The sequence below is a fragment of the Peromyscus maniculatus genome, chromosome 15, assembly GCF_049852395.1.
Source record: "Peromyscus maniculatus bairdii isolate BWxNUB_F1_BW_parent chromosome 15, HU_Pman_BW_mat_3.1, whole genome shotgun sequence".
Classification (NCBI taxonomy): Eukaryota; Metazoa; Chordata; class Mammalia; order Rodentia; family Cricetidae; genus Peromyscus; species Peromyscus maniculatus.
This window is the reverse complement of record NC_134866.1, coordinates 56,009,796-56,020,870: the sequence shown is the minus strand read 5'-3', so window position 1 is coordinate 56,020,870 and position 11,075 is coordinate 56,009,796. Positions and strand designations below refer to the sequence as shown.

The 11,075-nt window shown below is 40.0% G+C and overlaps 1 protein-coding gene across 2 annotated transcripts in view; it reads right to left on the bottom strand.

Moving 5' to 3' along the window:
• The window catches only part of Spata9 (spermatogenesis associated 9), a 28,064-nt gene that overhangs the window by 1,750 nt on the left and 15,239 nt on the right, over nucleotides 1–11,075 (bottom strand). For both annotated transcript variants that reach the window (XM_006986541.4, XM_042261791.2), the window contains exon 4: nucleotides 5,569–5,664. In XM_006986541.4, coding sequence (XP_006986603.1) covers nucleotides 5,569–5,664 — 96 coding nt within the window. The remainder of the gene's footprint in view (nucleotides 1–5,568; nucleotides 5,665–11,075) is intronic.

The window sequence follows — 11,075 nt, the reverse complement described above, 5'->3', positions numbered from 1 at the left end:
GTTTTACTACTGTTGTATGGAATATTGTGTAGACATTTGTTAACTCCATTGACCTCTAGTGTATTTAACTGTTTCTTTGTTGATATTTGTGTCATGTTGGTGAGAGAAGGGATACTGAAGTCACCCACTATTGTATTGCAGTCTTGTCTCTCCTTGTATGTTGTGTAGTATTTATTGTAAGATTGACCCAACTTTCATTATATATATATATAATTTATGGCCATTATATCACCTCAGTGGATTGTTCTTCTTGTGGTTTGAATGTGAAGCGTTCCCCACAGACTTGTCCCCAAGTGATGGACCTATTTTGGTAATTTTAGTTCCTGGGTACTACCTACAGTAAATATTTCATTGGAGGTACAGTTTAGGGTTCTATCTTGCTCTGTACCCATCTCCTCCCCTGCTTCTTCCACATTAAATGAGCAGCTTCTTCCACCTGCTTCCTCTGTCTTGCCTTTTCTACCTCATGTGCCTTTTGTTTTTCTGAGACATGTCCAACTCTCGAAGTTATTGATTTATCTTTAAAGATATATCCCAGGATATTCTTGTTTGATTTCATATGTGCAAATTTCATTAATTCCTCCTATGACTTACATTTCATGTTGATAGCAGACTTTTATAGTTTCTTAATTCTCATAGTTTAGCTTATGAATGCTTTCCTTTGTATTGTGTGGGGTTTTTTTTTCTGTTTAAAAAAATCACAATCTATACCCAAGGTCATGAGAACATTCTCATCTATTATATTCTAGAAGCTGAATTGTTTTGCTTTTCACTTATAGATTTATAATCTACATGGAATTGGTATAACGTAAGAGAAAAATACTTAGCCAATGGTACCCAGTTGATCTACCCTTACTTACCAGGAAAATCCTTCTTGTATTGCCCTTGTATTGTTTCTTTGTATGTAGGTCTGTTTATAACTCTCTATGTCTAGCTGCTGTGCCTATTATTGGACCAGTTTTGCTCTGTGAATCGCAGGAGCTTCATAACATGTCTTTATAACTGGTAGAGAGAGTTCTGCTAATCTCTAAACAGGGCACATCCTCTGTTTACTTTGGCCTTCTTAAAGTTCTCTTAATTTTTATGATTTTATCATAGTTCTTATACATTTTGTTTACTTTTATCATATTGCAACATACAATTGCATTAAGCTTTCCCCACAATCTATTAACTTAATGCAGTCCAAATTAAAATCCAAACAAGTGTTTGTGCACGTGTGCATGTGTATGTTTGTGTGTGTGCATGCGCGCATGAGTGTGCATGTGTGCATGAGTGTGCATGTATGCATGAGTGTGCATGTGCATAAATTGACTAACTGATTCTAGATTGAGCAGGGAGAGCTGAGAATATAATTCAACTCAGTAATAGAGTTCTTGCCTGTTGTGTATGAAAGCCTTAGGTTTAGTTTCAAGCAAAGCTTAAACCAGGCATAGTTGTGAGAACCTGTAATCCCACCAAACAAGAGGTGGAAAAGGGAGGGTCAAAATTCAAGAGAGTAAGGGAAGCATGCGTGTTGTACTTTATAGTGAGGAACAAGCAAGACAGGCAGGAGAGCAGCCGGAGGCCTCAAACCTTTTGCTCTATCCTTTCAAGAAAGCCAGAGCTGGATCTACCCTCACAAGGACTGCTCCGAACCTTCTGTAGCAAGATGGTGGAATAGAAGTGTCCTTCGCATGACTCTGCAAGTGAGAAGAGTCAGTACAGCTACAGAAAGTAAAAGCAGTGAAGGGGAAACGGAAAGAAAACAGCAAGGCAGAACTCAGAGAAAGGCACAAAGCAATTGGAAACTCCAGTCTTGGCCCCCAGTAGGGCTGCGGGGCTGTTGTGCATGCCAGAATACCCAGTAAGTCAGAGTGCAGAGGATCCCAGTGATACCACCAGACTGTCTTAACAGTGTTGAAACCTGTACGTAGTTCACGCAAGCCTTACTTGTCCAGTGCTGTGATTTGTTCTGAAGGTGACTCATTGCTCACTCTTTCTCAGAGTTTGCCAGGATCCAATGTGAAAGGACACACTTGTAAGGACTAAGCTACTCTGGATTTCAGACTCCACAGAAAGGTCAAAATTCAGAGGCCCTGAGGATTCCACAGCACTGACAAGGTGCAACAGCCAAGGAGAAGGGTGGCTCCGCCAGTCCTTGAAAAGTTTAAGCAGCGGGAAGCGCAAGCTGGGGGGGGGGGGCGCAGTGGTCAGTGGCACCTTCGTCTGTGGGGAGCAGAACACTTGGCTTACTGCGGGCACTCGGTCAGTAGGTAGGTCAGCTGAAAGGTCAGTAGATAGTTTACATCCCACAGGGTTCCCTCTCCCCTTCTATCACCGGTCAGAGGTCAGTAGTCTGCTTCCCATTCTCTATGGAGCATCCAAAGACGCACTTTGACTTGGACGTTTGCTTGGGCATCTGGAGTAAGAAGGCATTCCACTATCAAAGATTGTTGGGATTCATGTGGAACCAAACTTCAAGAGAGGTGTGCCCAGTTAACCCTGTGATCACGGCTGGGGCTATCATGGCTCCTTAGCATGCATACAGAAAGCCTGTGAGGTGAATACTGCTCTGCCACAGACCTATCATTGACCAAGTCAAGTAGAAGATGCATGGCAGGTCAGGGCAGAGCAAAGCTCAGCCTGTGTGCAGCACTAGTCTGTTTTGTGGAAAATGCAGTGACCACAGGCCTCATCTTTGTCCCACTCTCCCCACTTCCCCACCATTTACATTTGGCAGACTACTGTATTAGAGGACGAAGAAAGAAACTGATGCAATCCATGGACCTCAGCTAGGAGGAAGTTTTTAGTGTCCCTCTCTTTATATTATTTTTTTCTTGCTTGTGTCTAATTTTACTTTTCATTTTAACTGGATTGTTAAATTTCTGTCTTTCTACTTCAGCTCTTTAGTTTATTCTATGTCATGTTTGCCTCTTTCTTTCCTATTGTTATTGGCAGTGTCATTGCTGTTCTGTTTATTTGTCTGCTGTTTCTGTGTCCAGAAGATTTGTTTTCCTGTTGTTACTGTGATTATTTTCATCCTTTTAAGTGATGCTTCATATAGAACTGTCAAGGAAAGGCTTCTAGCCAGGCAGTGATGGCACACGCCTTTAATCTCTGCACTCAGGAGGCAGAGGCAGGTAGATCTCTGTGAGTTCAAGGCTAGCCTGGACTACAGAGAAAGTTCCAGGACAGCCGGGGCTACACAGAGAAACCCTGTCTCAAAAAAACAAGAAAGAAGAAAAGACAAGGCTCCTTACTAAGATCCTCACATAATCCTAGAATAGATGTCTAGTCTAATAGATGTGCAAATTTAAATGTAGAAATGCAAGAACTATGGATAAAACAAGGCAACATGACTCCTCTAAAAGTTCATATGTGAATCCAGAGATAATGAGGCATATGAATGCCAAAGAATTCAAAGGACTAAGTTTGAGTAGAATACAAACAAACAACAGATGAAATAAGCAAACTAATATAGGCAATAAGATGAAACTCAGAAAAGGAACCAAACAAACTAGAAAATGGAAAACTCACTCAAGTCTTGCCAATAGACAAGGTCAACTGGAAGGCATAATATCAGAGACTGAAGAAGACAGAGTGAACAAATTAGTACATTCAGGTAGTAGTAAATCAGAAAAAAATTAGTTAGGAACATTGTAAATGATAATTGGGAGCATGATTAGAAGGCTATGTTTATGAATAATCAGTATTGATGAAAGACCCAAGCAATAAAAGACACAGAAGCTTATTCTGTGAAATAACAGCAGAAAAATTCCCATGTGTTCCCAATGCAAGAAGAATTTAGAGCCAAGTGAAAATGAAGTTTGGGTCCCTTAGGTGTACATAGAGGCTAGGCATGCCAGGATACAGTAGGACATGAGCACTGGTTGGTGGGGAGTGAGGAGGGACAAATGAATCCCTGCAGTGTATTGCAGGTCGGCTTAGCTGAACTAATGAGGCTAGGTTCAGTGAGCTACCCTGTCTCAAAAGACAAGGTAAATAGTGATAAAGGAAGATCCCCCAATATACTCTCACCTCTGCACATATGCATATGTCTACACATACATAAAACATACATATGCACACAAATTTCCAAGCTGGCTGATTGGATTACAAACAAGACCCAAAAATGCCTGCAAGAAACTCACATCAATAACAAAGTCATACAAAGACTGAAAGTGAAAAACCAGAAAATTATACTCTAAAAAAATTAAATAGGAAACCAAGCAGGTGAATCTCTATTTACATCAAGCCAGAATGGTCCAAGGAGACAGGAAAGGTCACTATCTATTTGAAGGAACTAAGCTAAGCAGCTTTTCATCACTGAACTAAGTAACGGAAAGAAATCATTTTAAAGAAGGAAAGCTTGACTTTGGCTCAAGGTCTCAGAGGTTTCAGCTAAAGGCTAGTTGTCTCCATTGCTTTAGCATTGGAGATTTTAACAATTCACAGATGAAATATCCAATTAACTTATGTAATGGTAACCAATCTAATTAATAATCAAGAACATGTAAACTAAAATCAGTATTATAATATCTACTTTCAAAAATGGCTAAAATAGAAAATATTGTCAGTATCAAGCACCACTGATGACATATAGGACTGTTATGTTCTTCTAGGGTAGGTTTTAATTGTTAAAAACCATTTTAGGAGCTCTTTTTGCAACATCTATTAGTGATAAGTGCTTGCATAGCTTATAACCTAGCAATTTCAACAAAGGACTTTTACCAAGATATGTATGACAACTATCAAAGTTCAAACTAGGAACAATCTAAAATGTCCATCAGCAGTTGAGTAGGAAAAGTAATGTCAATCACTAAAACACTATACAGCAATGGACAGGAATAGATTCAACTATAATAAGTAATGAATCTCATATTGACAGAAGATATGAAAGTGTATGCTATGATTCAATGTACATTCAATCTAAAAAGCTGAATCACCCACAAGTCAAAATGTCAGTCACTTATATGGAGGAGAGGCAAGAATGATGTTGTTATAGTAGTAGTTGATAATGTTTTACATCATGGTGAGTTGAAATAGACCAATAGATTTTGTGATAATTCATCAAGATAGGACCTTCCTTGTATTGTTTTTAATAAAACATATATGGATATTTATTAATGGATAGAAACTCATATAACTGATACTATCTTTTATATTTTTGTCATACATAGCACTTGTAATCAAAATGTAGTAACTGTGTTCTTCAGAGTCACAGACCCCAAATAATGGAATACTGAACTAAAGCCATCATGAGACAATGGCTACAACTAGAACGCAAGATATTTCAAAGCAAAAGTTAATCTGTTTTGACTAAATTTTATCAAATTTACTAAATTTGGTTAAATTTCTTTAAATAGTAATTAACTTTAGAGAAGTAAAATAATTTTATATAAGTAAATTGGGCTTTGGGGAGTTAATTTGGCTTGTCATAAAAGCAAACAACTAATATGAATTATTTTGCATAGGCAGTAGCGTGCCTTGACTGCTAACAATAATTCCAGATGGCATAGTATATGCAGTGCTGTTTTCAACACTGCATGAAATAAAAGAGTTGTTTCTAGAATCTAGCAGCTAACTTACCAAATAAATTAGTGCTGCATAGGAAGCATACATTATGCTAGTTAAGGCAGTCTTTGCTGGAAAGGAAATTATTTCAAACAGAGAACCCCTTCTGACCTGCAACAACAACAAACAAAGTTTATTAAAATAAAACATTTCAATTTTCAATGTTTACAGTATTATTATGAGAATTTAAAATTTTTATCTAAAGAAATTAATCTCTATTTTTAACTATCTGGGCTTTTCACCCTGTGAAAATATATTATTTCCTACCTCTCCCGTTAGCAAGAAGACACATCCTTTTACTAATAGATACCAGTGGCAAATATACACAAGTCTGAAATTTCCATTTCTAAAATCTGAAATATTTCAATGTTTACAGCTGTGAAATGTGCTGGCTAGGAGGTGCTCCCCTGAGTATTAGAAAAAGTCTTTCCTTTGTCCAAATTCATGTAATCATTCTTTACTAAATTATTCACAACCTCAATTAAGCAAACAGTAATCAACATGCTAAGCATTTCCTGGAGATTAATGACCCGCTTGGAAATGTTAATCATGGGACTGCTGCAGCCAGCCTTGACCTTAGATGATCATTAAGCTTCAGGCAAGGCTCCCGGCTCATATTCTGCCTGCTGCTCTGAAGGGTTTATGCTAATAATGAATTTGCCTCTCACATGTTTCTAGTTTCTGGTAACAGGTGTTGTTGCCTTAAACATATCAGTGTAACATATTCTGTTTAAGGGGATTATTCCTACAGGGCACCTCTTTTGCTTTGAACAGGCTATGAAATGAGGGCCTTAGGAAAAAACGTTTCCTTCCCTCCAGCAGTGAAGTGGCGGTTAGCCATGCTCCTCTGAAGTAGCTCCAAGCCATGCAGCAGCTTCAGTGACTGTCCGAATGATAGGGCTATAACTAATAAAGTCATAGAAATGCACAGTAGATAGAGCATGCATGCTAGAGAGAACAGTGTGTGCATGGCCCTTGAAAATGATTTATAATGCTCAGATTGGAGCTTCAACTCAGTGGGAGCATGCTTGCCTAGCATGCACCAGTTCTGAGTTATTCCCTAGCATCACCAAAAAACAATAAAAAATTTACCCACACTTAGGAGCATGTGTTTCAGCTTTGGGGGGTGTTGGGGGAGGGGGAGCTGAGACAGGAGGTTTCCTTCAGCACAGCAGTTTGAGGTTAGCCTGGGCAGCATAGCAAGATCTCATTTTGCAAAGGTTATTTACACTATCAAAAAAAAAGAAAAAAAGACAAGAAAAAAAGAAAAAAAGCCAAAATAATCAACAATAGCAGAACGGTTAGGGAAATGATATTTAACCAATAACACATTCTGCAATCATTGAGAGTGCGCTTCTGAGGTGTATTTTAATAAACCCTTCATTATGTTACAGGTGTGCTACTCCTTTGTAAGCTGACGGGATAGCATGGGTGATTGTCACAGTTACTGAGACCACACTTGAAGACAGAATGACCCTAGCTTAAATAAAACAGCAACAATGCGTGTCTATGTGCTTTATAAACACTCGGTTTTATCCTTAAAGCAACCCCATGAGGTGGCATTTTTATTGTCACCGTTCCACAAAGAGCCGAGGAAAAAGAGACAGAAGGACCTCTTAGGGTGATAGCTGCTAATAGTAAAGTTAGACTTGAGTGAGGGGTCACCCCCAAGGCTTGCCCCTAGTCTGACCAGTGGGCTGTGCTGCTGCTAATGCTCAGAGGGAGGAGGGGAAATGGAGCCAGCTCATGTTTATGTCAAGGTTTTGTTAGGAAGACAAGAAAATGTTAAAGTACTTAACGGAATGCCTGTAAGCAGCATTCAGTGATGTGATGGACATTAATAATAGCTCATGGTATATGAGAAAGAACGAGGTTAATACTGTAGGCATAGCAAATGATTAAACTCTAAACAAAAGTGAGTCAAACTAATCTCTACTGGTGGAAGTCAAGAAAACAGACGCCTTCCTCACAGGAGAGAGATCAGTGCTGAAAAAGGTATGAGATTTTCAGGGTTTGGCTACCATAAATAATGTTCAATTTATGAAAATTCATTGAGTTACACTTTTAATGATTTGCACACTTGTCTATATTTTGATTAAAATTTAAGAATTCTATCCATCTTTCATGTATAAAAAATACAACTAGCTTTTCATAGAAAAAATGGACAGATATGTACCAAAATTGAAATAGCTTTTGTTTGAATAATACAACTGTGTGTCATTAACATTTACAGAATACTCCGTATATGCCAGTGTTTCTCATAATAGCATTGCTAGCATTATTTTAATCTCTAAGAACTCTATGAAGTAGGAACACGGGTATTGTCCGCGTTGAGTTGAGAAGCCCAGGGTACTGTGCTAGTGAAGTGTCTGGGCTGCAGCTGTGCTCAGTGAGTGTCCTGCCTGCTTCATTTTGGCTGCAGCTGCCGCTTCTGAATGGAGAACAAAACTGGCCCTCGGTATTTCCTTTCTCTCAGAAAGGGACTTATGGAATGCAGAAACAAATAAGCAGCCAAGAAGGCCTCCTAGCTAAGAGTGGGGGAGTGTAATGTGAACTGTCTGGATCTTTCTTTAGGCCACACCAACTCTCTATAGGAATAGATACTACTTTCTTACTGGCTTCAATAAATACTTTCTATTTCTGTAATAAATCATCCCCATAGGAAATACATTTCCTCTCATTTGGACTGTTGTCTCTGTAAGTCAACGTGGAAAATGTCTTCGAGTTTCTGGCTTTCTTAAAGAGTCTATGGGAAATGAATCAAAGGTTGCATTTTCTTTCTTCCCAGAGAATGGGAATGGCAGCCTGCCTTTGAATCTGGCTTATGGCTACAGCAAGCATGCAGGCAAAGAGCAGGAGAGAGAAAAGCAGGTATACTCCAACAAGATGCCTCTTTGCAGAGGAGAAAGACTCGTGTGTGGAAGGTCTGTATGGGATGAGTAGGAAGTCACATGTAACAAAATAAAAGAGGTGTCTGTGTAAGAAATCATACTTTGTTTCACTACACATTTCCCTGGATTTATTCTCTTATCTAAAGGCAATTAAAATGATTAGTTTCAAAATTAATTATGTGGATGATACCTGTTACATTTGTAATTAATTTTGTATATTGCCTAAGGATTGCTGTTTTCAATATCTTACTGCTTTCAATTTCTATAGCAAATCATCCCCATAGGAAATATAGTTCCTCCAAAATTTATGTGGCTCCTAGCAAGTAGCAGTTTTTGTGTTTTGTGGCTCACATGCTGTGGTTGTTTGAATAAGAATGGCCTCCATAGGTTCATGTATTTGATGCTTAGCTTCAGGGAGTGACACTGTTTGAGAACGAGTCTCTAGAGGTGCGGCCTTGTTGAGGAGGTGTGTCACTGCAGTAGCGTGGGCTTTGAGGTCTCAGAAGTCCGCGCGCCAGGCCCAGTTCCTCTCGCTTAGCCTGCAGATCAGACCTTAGTCAGCTCCTTCCCCAGCACCATGCCTGCCTGCTGCCACGCTCCCTGCCATGAAACTGTGAGCAAGCACCAATGAAATGCTTTCCTTTATATGAGTTGCCTTGGTCATGGTGTCTCTTCACAAGCAACAGGACACTGACTAAGACACTACCTGCTTTTTACATTATAAACCACCTTGCTTAGTTTCTGCCATTTAGCAGGAGTAGCATATAAAAAAACTAAACTAATAAGCAGGAGATGTTTGGAAAAACAGGAGTCTTTATTTACATTTCCTTGGTCTATCTGAAATATTTCATCTTATATTTATTTTATTAATTTCATTTATTTACATATTTGAATTAAATTACAGTATCAATGCTATGTCGATATTTTTTAGTTTGGTTACATTAATATGCACAATATATACAGTTTGAGACATGAACAAATTTCAACCTTTCAGCTCCTTTCACATAATTAATTGACTGTCTCATCTCATAGAGAAGCACCTCTGTTCATTTTTTTCACTAATAATGACATAAATCACAAGAAAGCCACATTTGCACAGCTGAGAAAACAAAGATCTAATTATACATAACTGCAGAGTGGAGAGTTACCAGGCCTGATTTCATGTTGCTCAAAATCACCTTGCTGAAGGCAGGAGAAAAATCAGGGACAAATCTCTCCCTCTGTGACTAATGGACAAATTAAGGTGTGCTGGCGCTGCTAACAGGCAGGCCCAGGAAGAAAGGTGGCAAAAGCTGCATGTGCATGCCTTGCATAGTACCTCACCACACTTGTAAGAAGGACCTAGCACTCCACAGTACAGAAAGAGCTGCATGGGCATGCATTTATTTGCATAGTACCTCACCACACTTGTAAGAAGGACCTAGCACTCCACAGTACAGAAAGAGCTGCATGGGCATGCATTTATTTGCATAGTACCTCACCACACTTGTAAGAAGGACCCTAGCACTCCACAGTACAGAAAGTGTTGGCCAGCATCTGTGGAGCATTATTTCTGAGAAAGCTTTTATTCAGATGGTCCAGCGGAGGTCAGATGCCCTCACCTTTTGGCCAACTTGGAGCAGTATGTCTTTGAGAAGCTCTTTTTGGAAAATGTCTTTTCCTGGGTCTGAATCATACTTGCTGGATAGTCCTGGGGCAGGCCCATCAAGCACCCACAGAAGTGATGTTTATAAATGTACACTTTAAATTCTTAACTGGAGTACACTATGAAAGGTATGGGGAAGGTGTAGGGAGGGGTGTCTTAGCCTGAAAAGAGGGCATGAGTTCAGTGGTCTTGAATGAAATATGCAGGCAGCGCAGGGGCTGAGATTCACTCAGGTTTTGCCCACATATTGCTCTGTACCTCCTGTGCACACTAGAAACAGTCCGCTCCTCTCAACCCAAGAAGATCTTTCAGTTCTGTGGCCCCACGTTGCCTGGCCTTCCAGAATCCACAGCTCAGTCTGGAGCTGACGTGCCTTGGCTGAAGTCAGCATCTAAGCTGACTATCTAGGTCACTGCAGCAAGAGCAGCTGCAGGCGTTGCTCAGCCAGGCAGCTCACAGGCGGGGCAGAGGCAACACTCTGAAGAACCGGTGCTAGGGATGCGGAGACCTCCAGGGAGTTCTCCACTCAGGGTTTTCCATTCCTGAGGCTTAACATCGTTAGCTACTCTCCTATCACTGCAGTCTCGGCTCTGCAGAGCCTGGAAAGTTTGGGGAGTAACATGACTCAGTCCATCTGTACAGGCAGGTGCCAAAGGAGTTTTTAACAAGATGCACAACGGAGATGCTAAACCCTGACCTCTGTGCTCAACGCAGACTGACCACTGAAAATTCTTTAGGTAATGTGTGTAGACTGGGTCTTTAGGCAGCTCATGTTTTGTACATATTTTAAAGGGCCCAGATCTAAGCATCCTTTCAAAAGACCCAGGAGTAGACTGTCTTAGGGGCTGTGGGTCAGCATCCTTTCTTTGCTCACCTTAAGGAAACCATTACTGTAGATTTCATCTTAGACCTCTCTGTACCAAAGGGCTCAAACATCAGTCTAGCTGTTATCGTCCATGTCCTAATGAAAATGCTCCTCTATGTCC